This window comes from Podarcis pityusensis (genome assembly GCF_964106645.2).
Source record: "Podarcis pityusensis genome assembly, chromosome: 1".
Lineage (NCBI taxonomy): Eukaryota > Metazoa > Chordata > Lepidosauria > Squamata > Lacertidae > Podarcis > Podarcis pityusensis.
Window position 1 is genome coordinate 131,919,843 of NC_138028.1, and position 26,445 is coordinate 131,946,287.

Consider the following 26,445-nt stretch of genomic DNA (forward strand, 5'->3'; position numbering starts at 1 on the left):
CCCACCGTTTGCGCCGGCCCCGGCCGACTCTGCAATGCGCGCTCCCGGCCGCCCCATAACCAGCCGGGGACGTGGAACGCGTTTCCCTCCCTTCACGCTTCCCTCCGCCTCCGCCAGGCCTCTCTAGGAAACACCCTAGCCAGGGCCCCCCTCCCTCCCTCTCTTTCTGTGGTAACCCGGAAGAGGAAGCGGCGGCCGCGCCCTTTGACCCAGTTCTTAGCGGAGTGGGGGAGGGGGAGGAAAAAAGGCAAAGTCGCGACGGAGGCGAGGAAGGAACCCCGGAAAGAAGGTGGGCAGATGAGGCGGCGGGGAAGGGGAGGGAGCCGAAGGCGGCATGGAAGGAAGGGCGCGCAGATTACGCGCAGGCCGCGGTTTTAATCCCCGTGCGCGCGCGCGCGGCGCAGGGGGAGGCGGGGCCTCCTGGCTGCTTCCGGAGCGCGCCTTCAACCGAGAGTTTGCTCTTTTTATCTTTTATTCCTCAAAACTCCCCCCCTTCACGGTTCTTTCAAGAGACCAGGTGGGGTGGGGGGAGGGGAAACCCGCCGGGCGTCCTCTGAACAGCTGCGCGGGAGGCGCGGGCCCCCGTTTGGGGGCGCCTCCCCTCTGAGGAGGGGTCCCGCCGCCGGTGCTGCGGAGGAGGAGGAGGAGGAGGAGGAAGAAGAGGAAGGAGAAGCCGCGCGAGGCTTTTGCGCGACGGGCCCGGATCCGGCCCAGAAGTGGCGAAGCTGCCCTGCTTCAGGCCGCGCGTGGAGGGGGAGGCTCACGTGGCTATGTGCACCCCGCCCCCCAGCTCAAAATAAAATGATTTATATATATAAAGCACGTAAAGCAATCGGGCTAACCAGCCTTGGCCCTGACTGGCTTGTGTCCATGCTGTAGGAACTATGGTCTTCCTTCCCTAGCCTTAATTCTACTGGAGGATCATTCTTAACTTCCACTGGAGTACAGTGGTACCTCGGGTTACATACGCTTCAGGTTACAGACTCCGCTAACCCAGAAATAGTACCTCGGGTTAAGAACTTTGCTTCAGGATGAGAACAGAAATCATGGTCTGGCGGCGCGGCAGCAGCAGGAGACCCCATTAGCTAAAGTGGGGCTTCAGGTTAAGAATAGTTTCAGGTTAAGAACGGACCTCCAGAACGAATTAAGTACGTAACCAGAGGTACCACTGTATTTCTTTCTTTCCACTGGAAAATCGTCAGTTATTTCCTTCCTTCCTTCCTTACAATGGAAGTTGCTCCTTTCCTTCTGCAGCTCATTCTATCCTTCCCTCAACTGAAGGCTGGAGTTTCTTCTATCCTTTCACTGGAGGATCATTCTTTTCCTTTCTTCCTTTCACTAGAAGATCATTCTATCCTTCCACTTGAACAGTGGTTCCCAGTTAGCTAAGTACTGCAGACCCTCTGTTTTTCAAAAGCCAAGCTATGGGTATTTTGAAAATGTTGTGATATCTGTGGTAGTTTTTGTTATGTGAAAGATGCCACCATACCCTCCGGCATGTCACAGCACAAAACCATGATGCATGGCTGCACTTCTGTGTGAGAGACGGCCTCCAAAATGGGATGTCCCGGACAGTTGACAGTTTGTGATACGGACCCCCCTGCCTCTGTCCACCAGTTGGGAACCACTGCACTGGAGGACCATTCCTTCCTTCCACTGGAGGATCATTCTGTCTGTCTGTCTTTCCATGGTAGGGTCATTCTGTTACTGAGCTCCAGCCTTCAGGGTGAAGTGGGACACACAGGCTAAGTGCCCTGGGAGGCCTAAAGAAAACAATTCCTCATTCTCCCTTGTGCATTAGTGTGTTGCAAATGTTATGCATAACCCTCCAAAGGGAAGGAAGCCTGTGGGACTGTGTGTTTTGTGTGGAGAAACAGCTTGCATGAAGCACCCAGACACTGTATCGCTAGCTGTCACCATAGTTTGCCCAAACTAGCTGTTCTTTTTCGTTGTTCAGTTGGTGAAGTTTGTGTAGAAGTTGACACAGCTTTTAGCATAAGAGACTAATATGGGCAGGAGGATAGTGAAGAAAGATGCGCCTCAAGCTGGTGCTAGAAAAAGATATTTTTTGTTTTTATGAAATATCTTTCACAGGTTTTGTTCAGTGGCAAAGAGTCTGTGTGGCATATTCTAGTGCAGAAAAGGAAGGCAACTAAAAAATATACTGTATTACGTATACAAGTGGGGATTCTGCAACAAAATGCTTCCATGTGTCTCCAGTTTTTACACGTGGTCTTTGAGTATCTTTTTTACTTCCCTGCCTGTCTTAAGAGCATACAGTTAAGTCAGGGGCTCCCATTCTTTTCAGACATAAGGAAAATTGAGAAACAGTCAAGGGCACTACCTGAAGTAAAAAAGGATGCCCCCGACCCCCCCTCCCTTTAAATTGGGATAGGCATGACCATTGTATGCCATGTTGCAGATTCCAGGCTCAGCTGCTGGCTGTGAGCCCCAAGCCATATGAGCAGAAAGCTATACTGCTACATGGGGAGGGGCAGTTTCTGGTAAAAGCACAATGGGAAGTGTTTTTTCATGAAACCTGGTAAGGGGAGTTTTTTTAACCTCATGGCACTAAATCTTCCCCAACTTAATCCCACCTTTGAGAACACAGAAGCTGATCCTCTTTCTCCACCATTTTCCTTATTAAAAAAAGCAGACAAACTGAAGCTCTCAATACTGTATTTTGTAAGGTCCTTACCTGGTCCTTTTTGTGGGTTTTAAAAACCGTCCCCCCCCCCCTTTTGATTTACAAAATACAGTGGTGCCTCGCAAGACGAAAAACTCGCTAGACGAAAGAGTTTTCCGTTTTTTGAGTCGTTCCGCAAGACGAATTTCCCTATGGGCTTGCTTCGCAAGACGAAATTTCTTGCGAGTTTGTTTCCTTTTTCTTAAAGCCGCTAAGCCGTTAATAGCCGCTAAGCCACTAATAGCCACTAAGCCGCTAATAGCCGTGCTTCGCAAGACGAAAAAACCGCAAGACGAAGAGACTCGTGGAACGGATTAATTTCGTCTTGCGAGGCACCACTGTAATACACTAACACACATCTGAGAAACCCCACTGAATCTGTAGGAACCATCATTTATGTCAGGTGTCCCATTTTGACTTTCTAGCTGTCAGGCACTTAACCATCCAAGACTGATATTGGAGGGAAGAGTTGGAAGGAAAGATTACAATACGGATACTACTGAGATACATTTGGCGTAGTGAGTCAACAAGTTGTATGGGTCTGTTCTGGTCGGGGACAGAGGATGGCGCTGGGGGGGAACTGTCGTCGCACCACTCCTTGGTGTGTGGAGTGCCGCAGGGTGCGATACTCTCCCTGATGCTTTTCAACATCTTTATCTGCCCCCTCGCCCAGCTTGTCTGGAGTTTTGGTTTGGGCTGCCATCAGTATGCTGATGACACCCAACTCTATCTGTTGATGGACGGCCATCCTGACTCGGCCCCAGACACACTGATCAGATGTCTGGAAGCTGTGGCGGGATGGTTATGTGGGAGCCGGTTGAAGTTAAATCCTTCGAAGACAGAGGTCCTTTGGCTGGGTCGGGACGATATGGGATGGGGGGGGCAACTCCCATCTCTTACGGAGGCGCAATTAGTGCCAGCACCGTCTGTTAGGATTTTGGGTGTAATCTTCGACACCTCCCTTTCCATGGAGGCACAGATTGCAGCTACAACAAAGGCGGCATTTTTTCATCTCTGCCAAGCTAAGCAGTTGGCTCCTTACCGCTCTCGCCCTGACCTAGCCACTGTGATCCACGCGGCGGTCACCTCTAGACTTGATTATTGCAACTCACTCTACGTGGGGCTGCCCTTGAGACTGATCCAGAAACTCCAGTGGGGGCAGAATGCCGCGGCGAGGCTCCTTACGGGGTCCTTGCCACAGGATCACAGCTGCACTGGCTCCCGGTGGAGTACAGGGTCAGGTTTAAGGTGCTGGTTTTAACCTTTAAATCCCTATACGGCCTAGGACCCTCGTACCTATGGGACCGCCTCTCCTGGTACAGTAAGTCCCACGGAGGACCTTATGGTCTTCAAATAAAAACATCTTGGAGGTCTCGGGCCACACGGCGGTTAAGCTGGCCTCAACCAGAGCCAGGGCTTTTTCGGCCGTGGCCCCGATCTGGTGGAACGCTCTGTCACAAGAGACTAGGGCCCTGCGGGACTTGACATCTTTCCGCAGGGCCTGCAAGACAGAGCTGTTCCACCAGGCCTTTGGCTGAGGCACAGTCTGATCCCCTCCTTCAGTAATCCTCATAGAACTCTAGCCCAATGGTTGCCATTAATTTGACTCTGAACTGATTTTAGAATGAATTGATTTTAGAATGTATTCCAGTTAATTGATTATGATTTTATATAAACTGTTATTTTTACTGTTGTTAGCCACTCTGAGCCTGGCTTCGGCTGGGGAGGGCGGGATATAAATAAATTATTATTATTATTATTATTATTACTGTTATTATTGTTATTGTTATTATTATTATTACTCCTGTCTGAAACCTCTTGTTCCCTGGAAAAAAATGCCCAGCTGCTGCAATGGATGTAGGCATCCAATATGTGTTTTGTGAAAGCAACACTCTGACCTACTCTATTAAGATGTATGTGTTTTCAACTGTTATCAAACCTCATGGTGGGACTGGTGTTGCGGAAGCACTTGGCTGATTTGAGTGATATAGGAATATCACCAATATGCTTTCTGGCAGCTGTCATCTTCATACTGTGAAACCAGATTATGTTACTGGCAGTGGGTAAGGAACAATGAGTGACTGTAACAGGCCTGTTTGCTTAAATTCAAGGCTGCCCCAATAATGTATACAGAAGGAGTGGGGATTGTTTTGGAAGCAAAAGGAGGATATGGGTAAGAGGAGCTGAACTGTCCGTGCTCCTGTGACTTGCCCCCACTATTCTCCCCTTCTAGGCATATTTCCTTCTGGTGAACTCAGTTTCAGAATCTGGAGGTGGGAGTTCAGGTAATAGCTTGGGGAGATACGTCCCTTTTGCTTGTAATGTTCAGCCCCCGCTTTCCAATTTTATACATGCTGAGAGCTGTGTTTGAAATTCACCAGGCACATTTTGCACCTGGCTTTCAGCCACTTGCAACCAAATGAAGATGCCAGGATGGCACCTGACATCTCCACCATCGGGAGGTGCATGCCTGGGGATCCTTGGATCTTGACTGTGTGCACGCACTAGCAACACATCCTGTAGAATTCTATCCATTATACAGTGGAACCTCTACTCACGACCACAGTCGGTTCCGGAGGCCTGTCTGGAAGTCGAAACGGGTCGCTGGGAGAGGCGCCGTTGTGCGCAAGCGGCTACCACCCGCTTCTGCACATGCGCAACGGCAATCGCCGCTCCTGCGCATGCAAACCCGCCGGTTACTTCCGGGTTTGCCGCAGACGTGGGGCGAAATGGATGCGAGCCGAGGTGGACATAAGAAGAGGTTTGACTGTATTTTATCTGCACAAGGAGAATGAATTTCAAGAACTAAAACGTTGTTTTGAAAAATACCACTTTTGAGGCATCTGCTCTAAAAATGGCAACTAGGCATTGTTTTGGTGACTGTAACCCTCGTTTTAAGGAGCCTTTTGGTGCTTAGCTTGTATATCTGAGTTTCTGACACTGGCTGAGAGCAGAAGTGATTGCTTTGACTGTTTGCGCAACAGTTTATAGCTTTTTGAATTAAGTCCACAGGTCAATTTATTGTTGAAGGAGTAACTGTCTGGAAAGTTGCTCCAGAATTTTTGTACAGTGGTACCTCGGATTACATACGCTTCAGGTTACATACGCTTCAGGTTACAGACTCCGCTAACCCAGAAATAGTGCTTCAGGTTAAGAACTTTGCTTCAGGATGAGAACAGAAATTGTGCTCCGGCGGCGCAGCAGCAGCAGGAGGCCCCATAGGCTAAAGTGGTGCTTCAGGTTAAGAACAGTTTCAGGTTAAGTACAGACCTCCGGAACGGATTAAGTACTTAACCCGAGGTACCACTGTATTGCTCATACAAAGAATGATACAGACAGTGAGACTAATAAAGAAGGCAAATAATAGTCTAATTGAGTCATTCTTTTTTCTATAGCTTAACTGATGACTTTCCCCCTTTTTTGTGGGAGTGTAAACTGAACCTCATCCAATTAATTACAATTTGATATAAACATGAATAAGTTTGCCATGTTTTGGTGAGTGTTTGTGTTTCTTGTCTGCCAATATTTTGTACCCCGTAATACCTGTGGTGTGATTTATCTCACATTCAATATGAGCTGGAACTTAGCTGGAAGGGTGCCTCATGCTCTAGCATCATCAGGTTTTTTGGGTTTGTTTTTTATTGACCACATGAGACCATGCAATTAACGATACTTGTCTCATTTGCAGCCCAAGCCTATTAATATTTACTTGGAAGTGGGCCTTGCTGAATTCAGTGGGGATTATTTTCCAAGGGAGTGTGCGTAGGATTGAAGCTTTAAGATTTGCACAGGATTGATATGTAGAGTCCAGATGGTAGACACCATGCAGTCTATGTTTATGGTTCTTCACAGCGTAAGCAAAAAAACACAAGATGAGAGGGATGAAGACCCTTAGAATTGTGGAATCTGACTACGTCCATAGCAACACTGAGCATTGAATACGCTTTAGATAACTAAAAGAGAAGACTGATAATCTGATGGTTGTCAAAAGGGACCCGGATTCAATTAATTAATTAATTTGTTAGTTGCGTTATGTTGCCAAGGGCAACCCAAACAGCCAGCCAGACAACCCCCACCCCCACAGTGATACATGGAAACCAAGAAGGAAAATAAATACATTAAAAGCATTCCACCTGCTTCTAAAGGGCCACAGATACTTAAAGGTCAAATACCTGGTTCTAGAGGAAAGTTTTTGCCTGGCGCCTAAAGATATATAATGATGGTGGTGCCAGGCGAGTCTCCTTGGGGAGAGCATTCCACAAACGTGGAGCCACTGCAGAGAAGGCCCGTTCTCATGTTGCCTCCCTCCAGACCTCTCATGGAGGAGGCACACAAAGAAGGGCCTCAGATGATGATCACAGGGTTCAATTTGGTTCATATGAGGAGAGGTGGTCCTTGAGGGGTTGCGATCGTGAGCCATTTAAGGCTTTATAGATCAAAACCTTCCTTTCCAGTTGGGCTCATTACTCTGTAACCTCTGTTTGCTGTGCAGTAGAAATGGTGGTATTTATCTTAATTTTCTGAGATACTGTTAGCACTTAAACTGCTTTGACTTTGAACCATTAAAAAAAACTTCAGTGGTTCAAGTGGCAAGATGATAAACTGTTACATTAATTCTGGAATACAGAATATATATCAATAAATCCAGTCTTTGATATGTGTAATAATTGTTTTGATTTTGAGAAGTTAAAAGTTGATGCTTTCAAATTCATTTAGTTTTAAAGTTGTGATTTCCCATACAGAATACACGATGTGCTCCTTCATTGTTTTGCCAATAAATTTTTATTAAGTCTTAAATCTCAGATTAACAACTTTTAAAAATACAAATTAATTTCCAGTTTAATATATCCTTAGAGGTTGAATTCCCACCTGTCGTTCCATGGTGTTTTTAATGCCCGCCCTTTCCTACAAAGAGATCTTCTCTATTACACAACCTGATAATCATTATTATAATCTTTCTTCCGTTGATTAAACCTCAAAAAAAGAGCTGCACTCTTAAAAAAGTTCGTCTTAATCTTTTACTTTACTGTTTTCATATAATTTTACTTTTAAAAGCCATCTTTAATCAAAACTCTTTTTCCTCCCCCTTCGTTCCATTGCTGCGGGTGCAAAGATCTAGTTGCAAGTTATTGCATCCTCTTTGGAACCTCCCTCTCACTGGTTGTTAGCATGTTGGGAATCTTCTTTATTACTTTCTAACTTAGCATCACTGCCCCCGACATTCCACCCGAATCCACAGCAAGTCCTTACATTCCAGTCATCCCCAACATTCTTCTCTATAAAACTGCATGGCTTTCTCTTAATTTTGGTAGATCAGATCCGTAAGTCCAGCCACAGTCCTTCCGGGTCAGATTCCATTTTGCATTTCTCATTCAACCAGACAAAACGAGTTTATGTTTACATTCTTCACTTCCTAACTCCCACTCAACAGTCTCTTCCACTGGGATTTTTCCTGTTAAAACTGTTCTAGCAAAGTCATTGCAGTTTTTACATTATAAAAGTTGCATTGTATCCAAATGTTTTGTTTTGTTTTGATGCTCCTTATTGCAACTTAATCTTGATGCTCTTTACCCTCTGACAACAACAGGGAAGGTAGCATTTCTCAACAGCTTTATAACTTTATGAACTATCTTCAGCTTGATTTTGTTGTTGGTTTTTTTCCCAGGCTGTCAAGAACAATGAAAGACGAATCCTACTCAGCAAACAACTTTTTACGTGAGAGATAGTGTTTGAATCCTGCTCTTCAAGTGGATGTGAAGGACAGCAAGAAGGGTAAATATTCAAAAGTGCCTAGTGATTTTTGTTACGTTTATCACAGAAAGATTGGAATACTTCAAGTCATCCTTGTATAACTGAAATTTGGTATTATCTTCCATCTAGACTCTAGGATAGTCTAGTCCCAGTACTGATTTGGGGGTAGTGCCTGCAAAGGCGAGCAAGAAGGGATTTTTGGCCATTCCCACTAGAGACAATCTTAGCGCCTTTTATTAAGGTTTGCTGCCATTTTAAAATAAGAACCAATGATAGATTCAGTCCTATAGTGATCCCATAACCATCTTTGACAGGCTATTCCCTCAACTCATGTCTCAGTTTGTAATTTAGTTAAGCCTGTAAATACCTTATTTATAGGCATGGCCTATCGGTTTTTTGTTTGCTTTCCTTGCCTTCCAAGATCTAATCCTTATGAAAGCAGTAATATCTCATGACAGCAAAGGTCTTAAGATTCTTAACAAAAAATAGAGTGAGGAAGAGAGTAAGCTCATTTTCTAACTTAAAAATGCAATTCATTTTGACTTTTTAAAATAACGTGGGAGGCAATTTTAAAGTTAATCTGCAGCAGTGTTCTTGATATGGCAATGTTTTACTGAGCAAACATCTTGGAAGTGCCTTTGTGCGTGCTCAGCTTTTCTCTGCATCGATTTTATTTTACAGATGTTTGATCGAAATAAACAAGCCGATGAAGCCTCTGCTGCTTCAGCACAAGGTAAGACTCTTATTTAATGGGGAAAACCCACATAATCAAATCATTAGCATCTGCTTGCAATGTATCTTTACTGCATTGACAGTTAATGAAACTTGGGGAGGAGGGATATTTGTTGGCTGATTTCCCTATCTATAGATTATCTTTTCCCCACCCTCCTTCTTGCAGATATAGAAAGAAGAGGTAATGAAGGCTCCTTGCAACAGGAGAGAGGTAGCAGGTGAGTAAGATTAACGTGGAATTACATTGAAGCTGTATTCTTAATACTTTATACCAGGCATAGGCAAACTCGTCCCTCCAGATGTTTTGGGACTACAGCTCCCATCACCCCTGACCACTAGTCCCGTTAGCTAGGGATGGTGGGAGTTGTAGTCCCAAAACATCTGGAGGGCTGAGCCTGCCTATGCCTGTTTTATACATTAACTAGAATTTCCCATTTGTGGTCACTGTCACCCACCGACATATGGTCGACCACATTGAGGATGCTGGACTAGATGGCCTGATCCAGCAGGCTCTTCTTACACTCTGTTCTATTGAGTTAATGCTCAGATTTCTTATCCAGGATCTGATTAAAAAAAAAGGCAGTGGTACCTCTGGATGCGAACGGGATCCGTTCTGGAGCCCCTTTCGCATCCTGAAGCGAACGCAACCCGGGTCTGCGTGTGCCTGGGTCGCGATTCGCTGCACATACGCATGACGTCATTTTGAGCGTCTGCGTGTGCGCGAGCAGCAAAATCCAGAAGTAACGCGTTCCGTTACTTCCGGGTCGCTGCGGAGCGTAACCTGAAAACGCTCAACCTGAAGCATATTTAACCTGAGGTATGACTGTACAGTCATACCTCGGGTTGAAGTAGCTTCGGGATGAATATTTTCGGGTTGCGCTCCACGGCGACCCAGAAGTAATGGAGCGCGTTACTTCCGGGTTTCGACGCTTGCGCAGACGCGGCCTACGTTTACTTCCAGGTGTGAATGGGGCTCCGGAACGGATCCCGTTCGTATCCAGAGGTACCACTGTAATTAAATATTTGCACTAGCACAGTGGGACTCCCTCCCCCCTTGGGTCCCTTACAGCATCCCCTAAACTGCTCCAGTATGTACATTCAAGGGAACCTCCAGATCAGATTTAGTGGGTGTGCAGGGAGGAGGAGAAAATTGCACTGATGGAACTTTTTCCTTAGCACTACATTGAAAGCAACCCAAAGTGTGTGCAGGTGGGGCCTCCTTGAAACAGCCCCATTTGACCTGGATGCTCAGAGGCCATAGAATGATGACTGACTGTTATGGCAGGGGGAGAAAAATAAAAGCAGAAAACTGGGTGGGAGAGGGGAATGGGATGGAGTGTCATGGAAGAAGGTATGTCTGGCTGCCTCTCTGGAATACTGAACAGGAGCACTCCACACTGCAACATTTTGTTGCAGGTTCTGCCTGTATTTTATAGTAATGCATTTGGAATATGGGGAGGCTGAAGGAGACGGCGCTGTTTAAAATATAGTAGTGGGAATAGGGAGCAGAATGGAAAAAAATTACCGTATTTTTCGCTCTATAGGACGCACCCAACCATAGGACGCACCTTGTTTTAGAGGGGGAGAACAAGAAAAAAAAAATCTCCCCCTCTGCGCAGCGCCCCTTCAGCGAAGCGGCAGGAGAAACGGAGCCCCTTCCATTTCTCCTCCCGCTTCGCTGAAGGGGCGACTACCCTTCAGCGAAAGGAACCCGAAGCCTCCGGAGCGCAACCGGAACTCCTGCCGCGCTCCAGAGGCTTCAGGCGGCTATCTTTGAAGCCTGGAGAGCGAGAGGGGTTGGTGCGCACTGACCCCTCTCGCTCTCCAGGCTTCACTGAAGGCAACCCAAAGCCTCTGGAGCGTGGCGGGAGCGCTCCTACTGCGCTTCGGAGGCTTCACGTTGCTATCGCTGAAGCCAAGGAGCCTGCATTTGTTCCATAAGACGCACACACATTTCCCCTTAATTTTTGGAGGGGGAAATGTGTGTCTTATAGAGCGAAAAATACGGTATTTGATAGAATTATTTTTGTTTGCATGCATATTCCATGACTGCTTTTGCAGTCCGCAAAAAAATGGATGATTGTATGCAGTCAACAGTGAATTGTTCTTGAAGCCTTTCTCCCAATCTGGTTGACTTGCTTGCACTGCTTGGAAGCTTCTCCCCTAACTGACTGAAATTTCGCTGTTCTGCATTTGTTACAGTTCTGACTCAAATCTACTTTCTTGACACTTCTATCCTAGGAAATAATGCAGGATTAGCTTAAGCTACTTTCATTAACAATCTTCTTAGTGGGAAGCGTCTTAATGGCCTGTGATGTTGATCAGCATTGATAAATGATTTTTGTGAATTAATTTTAAGAGCCCATCTCTTTGGGTCTCTGAAATCCTTGACAAGTGCTGTATATGAATAATGTAGTGTAGCTGTAATGCATCTCGATATGTTACCGGTTCATAACAATCTGAAAAATGTGTACGTTCTACAGAGTCGTTAGTAAAAAATGCTAAGTGCTTTCTACCTCCCCCATGGTCAAAATGAGGTTTAGGAATGCTTGTTCAATGCAATAACATCTTTTAACCATTTCAAAAGTGTAATGATTCTGAACCATTACTTTTTCACTCATCTAATATAGGGATGAATATTTCTTGGGTCAGAAAATTTTATATACGTAGAGGTGAGGCCATACTGAATTTTTCTTATGTGTGGTTCATTTTGACTGAGTGTGGAAAAAGTAACATGAATGTTGTTTTAATAGCAGCCCTCATCCGGGTAGGAGTCTAACTTCTCTCTCCCTCTGAAAACAGCTGGTTATATGAAAATTTCTATTTTTCATTTTAAGCACGCAAGCACCAGAGCTGGCTGGGCCTGGAGTACCTGTCGTACAGAACAGGCAAGGCTATTGCAACTGTTGCCATGTACACTACAGTAATCTTGAACAGGTAAGGACTTAACTTCAACTGCCATTATGGGAACCTTGGTTTTCCATTATCTGTCAAAGGGCTTGATCAGCTGTTAGTTTTACTCGATTGGATCTAAAAGTTTAAAAATAAAGGATGGGAACATTGTTTGACACAGCCAGTTTCATTTTTAATCTTCAGCTTGAAGGTGTTTGCTCTAAAAAAAATTTTTAGGTAATAGATCTGTAAACGGTGGCTCACTCTCACATTCACTGCAACTTAAGAAAAGCGTGTTTGTGAAAACGAGTAGAGTTCAATATGTGCATTAGGTGTAGAGAACAGCCCCTCTGTCCAGCAAGTCCCACTTTTCCTCATCTTCCTTAGCGCTATCACCTACAGTGGTACCTCTGGTTACGTACTTAATTCGTTCCGGAGGTCTGTTCTTAACCTGAAACTGTTCTTAACCTGAAGCATTAGCTAATGGGGCCTTCTGCTGCCGCTGCCGCCGCCACCGCGCGATTTCTGTTCTCATCCTGAAGCAACGTTCTTAACCTGAGGTATTATTTCTGGGTTAGCGGAGTCTGTAACCTGAAGCGTATGTAACCCAAGGTACCACTATATTTCTCACTGCTATCATTACAATTCTTGGGCTGGGCTTGAGCTGTTGAGAGAACTTGCATTCCACTGTACAGGATACCATGGAAGAAGATGCTCATGTGGCTAGTAGAACACTTAGGCAAGGAAAACCTGTGCCTTGGAAGCTGGGGGTAGAGAGGTTAAATACATCTGAGAAGTGGAAAAACTTCCTTAAACCTTAGGAGGGAAATTCCATTGGCCTAAAGGGCAGAGATGCAGAACCTCCTGCTGCTGTTTCTCCAGTACCCATTCAACTGTCTTTCTGTTACCATTTCTTACTCCTTAATTTTGGCCACTTCCACACCTCACCCTTGTTTCCCCCAGTTATGTGCAGTCTCTTTCTTTTGTCCCCCATCCTCTGCTGCAACTGCCTCCTCCCACCCAGGTTTCTTTGCTTCTAGTGCAGGGGTCAGCAAACTTTTTCAGCAGGGGGCCGGTCCACTGTCCCCCAGACCTTGTGGGGGGCCAGACTATATTTTGAAAAAAATATATGATGCAAGAGCATCACGAGCCCCGGTGGCTGCTTACCTGTGTCTTGCGAGCGGCAGGGGCTGGTGGCGGCGGTGGAGGGACAATGAGCGGCCTGCGAAAGAGCTCCGGAGAGGGGCTGCTTAAAATGGCGGCCGCTCGAGCGCTGCTGCTGCTGTGGCACCAACAAAGCCCAGCCCCCTTCCTCCTCTAGGCAGAGCAGGGAGAAGCCAGGAGGAGGCACCACCGCCGTGTGAGGGAGAGGGAGATCCACACAGCGATTCCCGGACCGTCCATGGGCCGGATCCAGAAAGCAGTTGGGCCTGATCCGGACTGCGGGCCTTAATTTGCCAACCCATTCTAGTGTTTGGTTGGGAGGGGGAAAGGAGAGATGGGTAGCTCTGTGGCAACTTTATCACACGTGTTCAACTGGCATCTTTTTCTGTTCATTTTTTTGGGAGTTGCCCTTGTCTTGTATATTGTAATGAAAACAGTTGTTAAGTTTTGATAGCTGATTAATATAAAGCATCGTCTTCTTCCCTCATTCAGCACGTGCACAGTACCCAGCACAGGCACTTTGCCACTTACTGCAGGAATCGTACGGGCACAACTAGCCTGATGGAGCGTTTCCTGCAAGATGTTTTGCGGCACCATCCCTATAGATACCATGATAACAGGTAAAACGCCCAGGTGTTTTTTTGGCTTGTCTAACTTTTATAATATATATGCAAGGTAGTGTGTTAAACTTCTTAAATTATGGAATTTGCAGCAGGTTTGGCCCTCTGGAGAGGGAACTTTACCTGGAGACCCTCGCTTCATACAAAACATGTATTTGGCTTAATGGGTTGTTTCATATATCTGCACTAATTACAGAGCTTTTAAATTTAATTGGTAGAATAAATCAGCACAATTCTATGGTTGTGCAATCGTTGCATGATACAAGTCATGCAACAAACCACATCCACGGAAGCATTTGTGCAAAAGGGCTTTCCCCTCTTCTCCCTCCACCCTACCCCCCCAATTTGACGTAGGGGGAGTTGGACTCAGAAGAACCCTTCAGAACAGCACAGGGTGGGGGGGACATTCTGTCTGGTAGAGTGCAATGCTTGCACGGACAGAATGATTGCAATAGCATGAGATTGAATTCTACTCAAAGAGATGTTGTGTGCAAATTTGGCTCCAGATCCCCGCATATATTTTCTGAGGTCTTTCAGTTTCTCTGGATGGTGTTATTTCAAATGATACCTGGAAGGAATATCTTGGCAGAGAGAGTTGAATGTCCAGATCAAGGTCAGCAAAGGTATAATGTGGGGATTTTGCTGTGAGAAGTGACAAAGGACCGAATATTAATCCTGATTCTGTTTTGGAAAACTGAATTGTGAAAATTTATTCTGTCTGCTGTGGACTAGGTTCTGCCATTTTTGATGAATTGATGAGAATGCAAAAATGAATTATGGGTGTGTGAGGGAAGTGCACAATGGCTGCAGTTCGGCGTCACATTAAACCATAGTTCAGTGTAATACAGGCTGGAACAAGCTGCGGTGAGCCTTGGAGGAGGAGTTTGGAAGCGTTGGCATATGCTTTTGCTTAACCACATTTTTTTCATGTTACCTGTGATTTGTTTGAAACAAATTGGCTTGGAACCATAATTACAGAGGCATTTACTTAACTGGGTGGGGGAACTGCGCAAACCTGAGGCTCACTGCAACTCATCCCCGTTTGTTCATGTAATTTCACCAGTATAAATGGAGCTGCAACAGACATCCTGAAGAGTGAAGGAAATGCATAGGTCTCTCTATCTTATTTGTATCTGTCTTCCCCCCAAGGAGTATCTTTTCTGCCTGGGGCTTGAGTGGGGATCCTGAGCCCCAAACCCAGTGTTCTCTTCTGAGTCCTATCAGGATTCCCCGTCAAGCAGCTAGAATGTGCCTTGTGGGCTGTGTTTAGCACAGTAGGGAACCAGTTGTGCAGGCCCTGAAGCGGAGCTCAAACATAGCTGTCAACCGTCCCTTATTTGGCGGGAAACTCCCTTATCCCAGCGCCGTGTCCTGCTGCTGTCCCTTATTGATGATGTTCCTTAAATTTCCCGGGGTTTCAGGCTCACCTGGTTCGGGAGGGAAGCAGCGGCTCGGGGTCCGCCACAAGAGAGAGCGTGCGCTGGCGCTGTCGTCCTGGCGCGAGGAGTTCCATCGGCCCTTCCCCGCCTGAGGAGGGGGGAGGGAGAGAGACTCTTGCCCACGCCGCCCGTGAGCCCGGAGGCAGCAGCGGTGGTGGCAGCTGAGGAGGTGGCCTGAGGGAGGAGGAAGAGGAGGGGATGGGGAGGGATGCAGAAGGGCGGCGCTTCAGCAGCCACGGCAGCGCTGCAACCGCCTTATGCCGGATTGACAGCATCTGTCAATCCTACCAATGTATGTAACTTTACAACAGCAAAATCCCTTATTTTGGCTGCTGATCCCTTATTTTAGAGGCTGCTGTTCCCTTATTTTCAAATCTGTAAGTTGACAGCTATGAGCCCAAACAAAGCTACCCCATCTTTTTGAGGGATGCTGTATTGAAAACAGGGGGCTATATCCAGTGAGGGTCTTCCAACCCCACCAGAGCTTGTTCTGAGGGGGCAGGAAAGGAAGAGGAATTTCCGTTGTGCACAGTGAAGTCTCTTGCCCCAGCAGAGCTGCAGTGATGGACCCAGCCCTGGGATCCGGTGCTTTCATTTTCCTTCTTTCCGTTTGATTTTCAAAGTATGTCAAGAGCAAAATCCCATCTGGGCATCAGCTGTGAGGTCACCATTGGAACTTCTTAATAATAAACTCCTGGAGTGAAATAAACACCTGACTATTCTGGGTTAGCTATAATCACATCACTCACATGTGGCAGCCACGAGCCAGGGAATAGGTCGTTCTAATGAGTGCAGACTAAAATAGTATTTTGCTCTGGTACCTGATATATTATTTATAAAAGTTAGCGTAGAAGGTTTTATTCCTTGGTGTTTCATCCATCATACTTTTATGTTATGTGCTGTATTGATGGCAGGGAGGATATTTCTGAAGACTGCTGTTTCATGCTGCTGCTATTTCCTTTCTGAAAAGACAGTGCATCAATTCTTAGACTGCAGGATGCTACCAGAACATAAGGAATGTTCTTTGGTGTCTGTTGAGAAGCTAGTATTTCATTCACTGATATGGTTTATCAAAGACTTGAAATTAAAAGATACAAAACGTCAAAAAGTCCAGGACAAAACCAGCTTTTCTGCCAGAACGCATTTCTGAGCAGCTGCCATGCATCTAAACCTTTCATTCCACTTAGATGGTTAGTGGCTGCTATGAGTGCTCCCACACACTCATAGGAATGTGTTTTGTTTTGCCTTTGTTCATTTTTCTGCTTGAGAGGCGTTTGAATTTTTAACACATCTCCCCTTTGCTATGTTGATTTTAATGGAATTTCAGCATCTTGCAAGGCTATCTTGATTCTAGCTAGTATTAGAACAGTATGGGGACAAGGAAGCTGCTGTAAAAGCTTCTTTCAGGGCAATCTGAATATAAACTCAGACATATAAAATGCACACGAGAGCATAATTAGTGCAAAGACGAACCTTTGCTCAACCATTAGTGCAAAGCAACACTGATGGTTAACTGCCTGCGTCCGTGGTCAGAAACATCTGGCCTTTATTCAGGTAAACTGTTCGGTATGAAGAAAAATATCGACCCTTTAAGTAGGATTTCCCCTCTCAGATCTTTTGACATTTGAAAGCAACCATGGACCTGTGTACCTAGTCACTGAATGGGGGCACGGTTAGTAATCAGTTGAGAATCTCATTAAAAAATTAGCCCATATCATTGCGAATATTGGTTGCAATGACAAGAACACTCCGGGTTAGTTTACAGAAAGGGCAAGGACAAGGGGCGAGAAGAATTCATCTACACAGCTGTGGATTAAGTTTATGCGGGTTTTACAGACACAGTGGCTTGGATCCTAATTTTTCATTCTGTAAACAGAAGCTCCTTCTGTTCATGGAATAAGAGAATTAGGATCCTAACCAGTGGCTGTACAATAATATACACACAATACAGGAATATTCATGTTTTTGTCACAGGAAGATTATTCAGAATAGAAATTTGCGCTGTCTTAGGTGTCTAATGCAGTTCATGTCTGTGTATAAACTGATACTGGGTATAGCTTATTTATGTTCTTGTTGATACACTTTAAAAAATCTGTCTTTCTTTAAATTGAAACCTATCAAAGTAGCATTTCTAATTCTACAATGTAAAGATGTGTATGCATTGCTTCTGTGCTCTGGTCCTCATAGGCAGCCATTAGCTGCATTATTACATTAAGCTTTCCTGCCTCAAAGAGTGTCTGCTATAACAAAGGCTGCCCAGCTGAAGGCTCATATTCTTTCTTTTATTTTTATTGTCTCAACATATCCTTCCCCAGCGCTCCAGTAGCTCAGAAGAGTGTTAATCATTGTGGCAGAGAGTCTTGGCACTAGTAGTAGTTCTGGGAACAGTGCTGCAGTTTTTCCTATGCAGCAGAATCTCAGTGCTTCCCTCCCTTCCCTCACCATTATACAGTAACATTAAAAGGTAAAGGTACCCCTGACCATTAACAGTACAGTAACATTAATGGGCTTTAAATAAAACATTACCGTCCATGAAATTCAGAGTTCAAACCTGTAAGTTATGGGGCAGTTATTAAGGAGTGTTTTTGTTGGTGGCCCAATTTGACTTGCAGCTGAAGTTCTGATTGTACTGATAATAATAATAATTTTAATAATAATTTTTATTTATACCCCACCCTCCCCAGCCAAGGCCGGGCTCAGGGCAGCTAACAAGCAATAATAAAATCAAGTTGAATGAATACAACTTAAAAACAAAATTAAAATACAACATTAAAATATTGAAACATTAAAATATTAAAATGTAGCCTCATCGCAGGAGGAGAAAGGAAAAGAAAGAAGAAAGAGCGGGAGGGAATCAAATTGGCTCCAAGCCAAAGGCCAGGCGGAACAACTCTGCGGAAAGAAATCAGATCCTGCAGGGCCCTGGTCTCATGAGGCAGAGCATTCCACCAGGCCGGAGCCAGTGTTGAAAAGGCCCTGGCTCTGGTTGAAGCTAATCTAACTTCCTTAGGGCCCAGGACCTCTAGGGTGTTGCTTGGACCTTGAGGCTCTCCGTGGGGCATACCGGGAGAGGCGGTCCCGTAGGTACGAGGGTCCTAGGCCGTGAAGGGCTTTAAAGGTCAAAGCCAGTACCTTAAATCTGACCCTGTACTCCACTGGGAGCCAGTGCAGCTTGAAAAGCACTTGGGTGAATATGCTCCCATGGCAGAGACCCCATGAGGAGCCTCGCTGCTGCATTCTGCACCCGCTGGAGTTTCTGGGACAGCTTCAAGGGCAGCCCCGCGTAGAGCAAATTACAGTAGTCAAGCCTGGAGGTGACTACTATAAGAGTAGTTCCTGTTTTATTAACTCTTGGGGCTCTTAATCCCATAGCTGCAAACCCCAGTTTTGTGTTAAGTGTATTTACAACGTTTACGTGAGTTTTCTTCTCCCTTCCCCAGACCGACTCACGACGACATACCTATCGGCAGCTCCCAACCTCTTCCCAGGAATGAGGCTCTTTTGCCGGTGGAAGTGCTGGAGAAGGAAAGTGCCATTAGCAAGGGAGAAGAACCGAGCACCAACAGTGCATTGACTGCAGAGTCAGGCTGCTTCACTTCCCAGAGGTCACACGAGGAACTGAAGGAGGCTCCTGGGCCAGTCACACTTCTCCATACGCTAGAAGAAAGGGGAAAAGTGCACAGCCAAGGAACTTCGCGGCAAACTATAGACATCTCTAGCAGTACAAGAAATCATGTTGCAGCAGATGGAACTCCGACTGAAAGTAGTAGCCATAAAACCCCACTTGCAGCAGTGAACCCCTTACCCTGCCCATCATCCATTAGCCACTCACCACCCCCTCCAACGCTTGCAAAAAATGTGAGGCATTCAGTAATACCAGATTTGGCTTCACAAAACAGGTGTGAGCAAACCAAGCAGAGCATATGCGATCAAGATGGATTACTGATTCCAAATTTGAGCCCCGTTTTGCAGTCTCCCCAAAGAACTGTTTCACATTCACAAGATGGATTACCGATTCCAATTTTGAGCCCCGTTTTGCAGTCTCCCCCAAGAACTGTTTCACATTCACAAGATGGATTACCGATTCCAATTTTGAGCCCCGTTTTGCAGTCTCCCCAAAGAACTGTTTCACATTCACAAGATGGATTACCGATTCCAAATTTGAGCCCCGTTTTGCAGTCTCCCCCAAGAACTGTTTCCCATTCACAAGAGAGTCCTGTGTGTAATCAAGGCAACTCTTTAATCTCAGGTCAGGTTTTTTTAAAACAAGGTGGCTTACAGGCTCAGGATGAAACTCAGATCGCCGACTTCTGTCTCAGGGACACCAGCAACCCTGTGGGTACCGGTAACTCGCAGAGTGTTCAAGCAGTTCCCCAGTTTTCAGGGGGGAAAGAAAACCAGCTGAGCAGAAGCGCGGAAACTTCTGTAGATGAAATCATTGACGAAGTCGTTCTGAGACACTGCTGTGAAACTTCTCCCAAAGAGTCGCCTCTCAGAGACGAAGAGACGGACCCATGCGTAAATATCCTGTCGCTTCTGGACCACAACAGTGTTCATGGATCTGATGTAAGCTTTGATTGTGATGCAAATGCTCAGTCAGGAGGACACCTGCCTAAGGCAGCTGTTAAAAATATAGAATTGCTCAAAGAGGTTCAAGTAAATTTACAAGATGAGAAGTATGGCTTCCAGCTCAGTTCCATTCTTCAAAATAACTCTGTGCAGCAGACAACAGAACCAGAACCAGAACCAGATGTGTCCATTCATCATCAAGAACCAGTTCTCCCAGCTTTGCCCCATGTGCCTCCTTCCTTTGTAGGAAAGACGTGGTCCCAGATCATGTACGAAGATGATATGAAAATTGAAGCCCTTGTGCGGGATTTCAGGGAAGGTCGCTTCCGCTGCCACTTTAATTCCAAGTCCTTGGCTAATGGTGCAACAACAAGGAAGAAGAAGGAAGAAGAAGAAGAAGAAGAAAGGAAAATCAGTGCAATTGCAGCGGAGGAATTGGAGGCTGTGTCGGATAAAGGCCTTCCGGAATTTGGCTCTGACTTCAGCAACTCTCCTGCTGCCTCAGAAACACAACACATTCCAGAAACAGTAAAGAAGCCTCAAAAAAGGACTTGGCGCCTTGCCTCAAGATGCCAAGTAGTCAAGGTTAGCCATGGCACACAAACTAGCTTGCTGAACTATCCCATAGTGAAACACAAAACCATTAGAAGGGACCATGAGCAGCCAGATCCGAAAGGTTACTTTGTATGGTCAGAGAATGAGAAGACACCCACCATGAAAACTAGACTCTGTGCCCTCAAGCTTCCTGAGTCTTACACCAAAATTCTGAACCCCTTACAGCCCCAAACCACAGTCTATGTTCTTTCCTGTCCAGAGATGAAATTGTCTAGGAGCAACACTGAAGACATTCCCAGAACGAGAAGATGCTACAACTCCACAGATAGTAAGGACTCCATAAGGTACAAATACAAACAGACTTCTATTAAGTATTATGACCCACTGACGAACCGAGTTTTAAAAACTCCTCCCAGGAGTGTCGCTGGGGAAAAGGCAAAGAAGGCTTCACATGTCCGGCAGCTATTCAGGAGTCTCAGCCTTGATGCAAACGGGAAGAAGCGAGCCGATACGCAGTATGAATGCATAGCACCAAAGTCCTTCAATTCGCCAGATTTCAATGGTTCGTCAACACCTCTCACGCTGGATCCAGTTAAGGAGAAAGATAAGAATTCAAGTCATAAGACGGATGACTCTTCTGTTTCCCCGGAGAAGTCTGAGTGTCTGGTATGTAGCAGTTCAGAGAAATCCTATAAGCACCTAGTTCTTTCACCACTGAACTCCCACCGATCCCAGCGGGACGGTGACTTTAGGTTAACTCCCTTCAATAGGCAGAGGAGAAAGGACAGTAGTCGAGAGCAAGGGTTTTCCAAAAAAGCTGCAGGACTAGCCATTGTAAGGCGTTGCCTCATTCGGAGAGGGATCCGGAAGCAGCCACCCAGGACTACAACTCAGGCAAGGGAGGGGAGGATGAGAAAGATTTATTGTGCTGCAAAATCCTCTGGCTTGTCCATTTCCAGGCATCAAACAAAGAAAGCTACTGTAGCAAAGCACCTTAAGAAAGAAAAGCTTGATGCTAAAAAGTTAAAGGTGACAAGCAAACCCAAGGGGACACTTTTGAATGACGCAGCCATTGTGGGCGTGGACATTTCTGAAGAGAGGCAGGGAACCACTCAAGGGCTTCATCCAAAGTAAAAAAAAAAAAAAGGAAGTTACTGGAGGCAAGAATCTGCTTTGCACTGTGAAGTGTTTCCCAAACCACACCGACATGGATGTTGATTTTCCCTACTAAGAGGCACTCGAGAACAGGCTGAAGAGGTGGAAAGTGGGAGGGCTTTTCAGAAACCTTTTGCTGCGCCAGAGCTAGAAACTGAACAAGTTCAAGGTCCGACAACAAGCCAACATACCTACAAACTGTTCACGTTGCTGCTCTGTGGGCACTCTGCACATTGCACTGTTCTATTATGTAAAAGTTACAAAAAATAATAATGTGTATTTGTTTGTTTGAAAGCACTAAAAGGTCCTGTTTAATAGGCTCCCTTGCATCTTTGCCACAGCAGAGAAAATATTGAACTTGAGTTGTACATTATTCTACCTGAAGGGAATGTAGTGCACTAAGTTTTGGAAGTGAATACATTTGCCTTGTACATAAGATTCAGCTTTTCATACCTAGCTGACAAGAAACCCACCAAAACTTTACTCCACAATGGCTTGCGTCCCTTGAGCAGAAGACATCCCTTGCATGTGTGCGCGAGGATCACCAGTCCCCCCCCCTTCCTTGTCTACAGATCTACACAGGCACCCTGCTGCTCTGGAGGATCCCTAACATCTGGAGTCAGTTTGGGGGGAAACCGCAGTTGGGAAATTGGACGCCCTCACGACGTTAGCAGAAGTGCCTTCAGCTTGTAATGTGTGGTCTTTGGATCCAAGCTATGATCAAAAAATTAAATGGAATTGTATTTCAGTGTAATCTGTGACAAGCCATATAACACAGGGGAAAAAATCACAGTAGGACCTGCATACTCCAAAGTAAATTCCCGTTGTTTTCAGTGGGGCTTATTCTCAGGTAAGTATGCATATAGGATTTTGCTGTCCTGGACTAAGCGCACTTTCCTCGGGGTAATTCCCACCGAACACAACGGGACTTGCTTCTGAGTAAGCATGCATGGGATTACACTGTAAATTATGGGAAGAAGACTAAGTAGAAGGTTTGCAAAATTACTCTCTAACCCCCCCCCCCAAATTGTGTTGGTTTTATCTCTGCTGATGTGCACTCGTTCGTGCTGTTCCCCCCTCCCCACCTCTACCCCTTTGAAAGCAGATTAATCTACGGCTTCCCAGGGCCACACAGAACCGTTCATCCAGAATGCTGCACGCCAGCAATATTTCTGTCCCCTCCTTGAAATTAAAACTACACAGGGATTTTAGAATGGAATAGATCTCTTATGCCTGGTTTCTCTGTCACCCCACAGCATAGTTGTGAAAATATCGGGAATGCATTAAAATAAAGCTGCCGCAGACAAAAGTTCTGAAAGATGCTACTTCGCATTTTAAGTCCAAACAGATCTACAGATATCGGTTGAGGAAGAAACGTAGGTTTGCCTAAGAAAATAATGGACAGGGATTTTTGTTTGGCTTTTATTTCATTTAAAAGCTTTTTTTTTTTTTTAAGTGCATATCCCTGGAGATAGAGAGTTAAATCCAGTAGTGTCCTTCCACCTGTGGGACAGACAGAATTGATGAAACAGATTCCCCCCCAGATCTGCTTAGGTGTGCTGCAGAAATTTGTCCCAGAAGGTTGGTGGATATTCCAGAGCAGGGGTGCGTTTGTGTGTATGTTGCTTGGGAGGAGGAGAGGAAGTCAAAGCCTCACATGGCATTGAATGCTGCTCTTAGGCTATTGTGGTTATGCAAAACATTTTTTTTAGATTAGCTTCCCTTCTCTACATATGACCCACCTGGATTTGTTTTAGTCGATAAGTCTGTTTTCTGGGAAGAGACTTTCCAAGCGGGAATTGACATGAGACTGAATGTTGGCGCTGTCTTTGACACCCCTGGCTGTTAGGACATTGTTTCCATGTGAAGTACAGCACCCTGTTCAGTATTAGTGCCTCAGTCATTTGATAATTCTGACTAACAGAAAAGTAATTTTTAAAACAGAAGTTCTTTCACTGATAATTTTTATAACAAAGTTACTTTATAAATAAAAAAAGCTTATAATGCAAAGGTTTCTTTTTCAAAGTCAAGTTTATGTGTTAAACCAAATTTTACGGTTATCACTTACAAATTTCAAGTTAGCCTAGTTTTATTGATAAGAGTGTCCTTTCTACCTAATGTGCCAATTTGGGTTTTTTTAAAAAACAAAATGATGTATGAATACAGGTATACATAGTTCTGTTTGTTCATAACATTTTATTAACTTTTTGTTTTTAGTGCATTGGCTTGATTTTGACTATCACTAAAGAGTTCCACATATTCGTAAGTTGTGCTCTTCTACGACACTCATTTTTCCTCACAACCTCAAGCAAGATGCACTGGGCAGAGTTTATCTAACTTCTAAAACTTTTGAATATTTGCATGACTTTCCTTTGTAAATAGGGTCTTCAACCAGAGCAATTTTTTTAAAAAAGAAAATGGCTATATTTAAGGAAATTTTTCCAGTAACGATATATTTTTTCTTTAAAAACAGAATGAAGATTAACATCTTATTTTTTGTAAGGTAAAGGGCTTAGAGTGTAAGTCTTGGGAAAGCTGTTCAATGTTTAAAAACATCTACGGTTCTTACATGTGTATATGCCTCCCCCATGTCTGTTAAAATATCTCTATGTATGCTTGATGTACATGAAAGTTGGGGTGACCATGACATTTTGGTTATGGATTCATTTTATCCATTAAGTGGATTTTATGTGTATGTGTTTAACTTATTATTCTCCAGCCTAGGCACATGGAGTAGAGCGGTCATATAGATCAGAATAGATCGGTCAGAATCCAAAGACATGCTGGCTAAGCATTTTCTCTTGGATATACCTATTTTCAGTTCTAAAGGTGAGCCCAGTTTTCAGTTCAAGTTCTGATGAGGACTGCCAGGTTTCAGGTTTCGAGATGTGAAAGTTTTACGCACTTCCTGAGGTTTGCCAGGAGAAAAATCTCAGGTTGAAAGCTCTGGATAAAAAACGCAAGCTGTTTTCTTCTTGGCTTATGACATCGCTCTCCCCATCCCACACCTGTCACAGGTCCACGTGGCTCGTCCACCAGACACTTCCCTTCCCTTCCCAGGTGCCGTTCCCTTTCCCAACCCAATACCAGTTCTGCCAGGCCCTTCATCTCTGGACCTGAGTCACAGAAGATCAGGCAATGTATCATAAGACTGCAGGTCTTTCCGCTGGCAGCAGCTTTTGTAGGCCTTGGAGTGAGTGCTGTGAGATGAAAATGGAGGACAGCTGGCTCAGGAGTCCTAGTGGGCATGCAAAAGCTTCCCTTTGTATATTGGCCATTAAAATTAAATGAGCAACGTTTTTGAAACGGGGAGGGAAGCTGCTAAGGAAACGTGTGTATGATAAATATTTTATCACCGCTTCCTGAGAAATTGTGTTAAATGTCAGAATCAAGGTTTTAAGAGGAATCCCTAGGAAGTTGGGGCAGAATTATTATGCGTGAAAAACTTACTTCCCCAAAGCACTGCCACTAGATCCAAGACCCACCCTGGCCGTAATGGCTTTTCAGATTTCGCTGTCTTTACAGTAAACGTTCCCCTATGCTATGTGTCATTTAGTTGGGAAAAGGCTATGGTAGCAAAATCTTGTCTGGTGATATCTTTGTACTCAAGTCTGCAGAGAGAACCTTATATGTTTCAGGTCACTTGCCACCGAGACAAATGTGGGAGCAAAATAAAACCTGCAGGGATAATAGAAATACTGGTACCCTTCCAAAATAAGTGCAGTAGACGGCGGATCCAGAGAGGTGAAACTCCATATTTGTGGCAGTAATGTCATGATTCTCATGCTGTGCTATAAGAGTTGCAGCAAGAGAGCTTTCAGGCAGATTTAATATGCAATTACTACAGATCTCTGGATAGAACCAGCTCCCCACCCCAGCACCCACAATCATGTTGAAAAACAAATGTTCTTTATGAGAGTTGAGAAATCCCTGCTTCCTCCAACATTTAAAATAAAGGTTCCCTCTTCCTCTCCAGCGATGTTTTAATGTACTTCTAACCTTCCTTGTTTTATTACCCCCCTTTCATTTCTTTTGTCCAAATTTGCCTCTTGTGTTCACTATTAAAAGTGTTAAGACTTTTTTTGTGTGTGGGTGGGTAGGTTAAACCTTTATTCTGAATTTTGGTGCAAAAGATTTCTTGAACAAAGTACATTAGCAGTATTGCCAATTGTAGCTAAATTTCACTGTACTGAGCACAGGAGTTGGAGCTCAATTCTTTCCTGCTTGGGATTTCTGTTTATTGCAAGAGAACCCATCTGTGCACATATATGTAGATGTTTAGCATTTCCAACTCAGGTACTTTGGTACCAAACTTTTAAATGAAGATAGCTAAATATATTTTGGGTTGAGGGTCCCAGGCTGTGAAACTTGTTTAGTTTCCCATATTTCAACATGTGCTCAATGAGGTACTTCCTAAAGATTATTGGGGTTGCCAAATTCAGTCTTTGACTGCAATCACCTATAACAATGAGACAGAGAAGAAGGATAAAACCTTACTTTCAGGATCTTCAATTTCACACTTAATTAAAAGCAACTTTATGGGATCATTAGGAGTCCTTTTTTCCCCACTGCTCCAATAAACAGGACCGTCTAAACAACTAATTGTTCCAGACTGTAATATGATTGCTAACTTTTGAACGCTAATTGATAAAAATAGGCTGGATATTTAAAAGTACCTAATTCGTAGGGTAAGCTGAACTTCACATTTTATATGAAAAGTTTGCTTCAAGTCATACATTTGTCTCACTGATAAGCAAGCATATGCAGAATCAAAGGTTATTATTTCTCCTTTACTTGTAATAGTTTACCGTTCTTGTTCATTTCTTTCACAAAATCTGGAAGAAAAATCATTTTTCTTTGAATAAAATAAAGATCAAAGTTG

At 44.7% G+C, this 26,445-nt stretch overlaps 1 protein-coding gene across 2 annotated transcripts; it reads left to right on the forward strand.

Annotated features, from left to right (window-relative positions):
* Positions 1-26,445, forward strand: ZDBF2 (zinc finger DBF-type containing 2). 2 transcript variants are annotated; one of them, XR_013989411.1, is made up of 8 exons: positions 1-289; positions 8,352-8,458; positions 9,119-9,170; positions 9,336-9,387; positions 12,007-12,106; positions 13,718-13,845; positions 18,725-25,148; positions 25,202-26,445. XR_013989411.1 is itself a non-coding variant. In XM_081016279.1 (7 exons), exons 3-7 carry the CDS (start codon positions 9,119-9,121, stop codon positions 21,540-21,542), a joined length of 3,150 nt encoding a protein of 1,049 aa, XP_080872405.1. In that variant the 5' UTR covers positions 1-289; positions 8,352-8,458; the 3' UTR covers positions 21,543-26,445. The 2 variants fall into 2 exon arrangements, 1 of the variants encoding a protein (XP_080872405.1); XM_081016279.1 differs by having other exon boundaries at positions 18,725-26,445.

Bases quoted from the DNA above. Each gene is read 5' to 3' on its own strand.
- ZDBF2 (XM_081016279.1), top strand. From the start codon at position 9,119: ATGTTTGATCGAAATAAACAAGCCGATGAAGCCTCTGCTGCTTCAGCA. The intron at 9,388-12,006 runs GTGAGTAAGATT...TTTCATTTTAAG, and splicing joins CAACAGGAGAGAGGTAGCAG to CACGCAAGCACCAGAGCTGG. The intron at 13,846-18,724 runs GTAAAACGCCCA...TCCCTTCCCCAG, and splicing joins TATAGATACCATGATAACAG to ACCGACTCACGACGACATAC.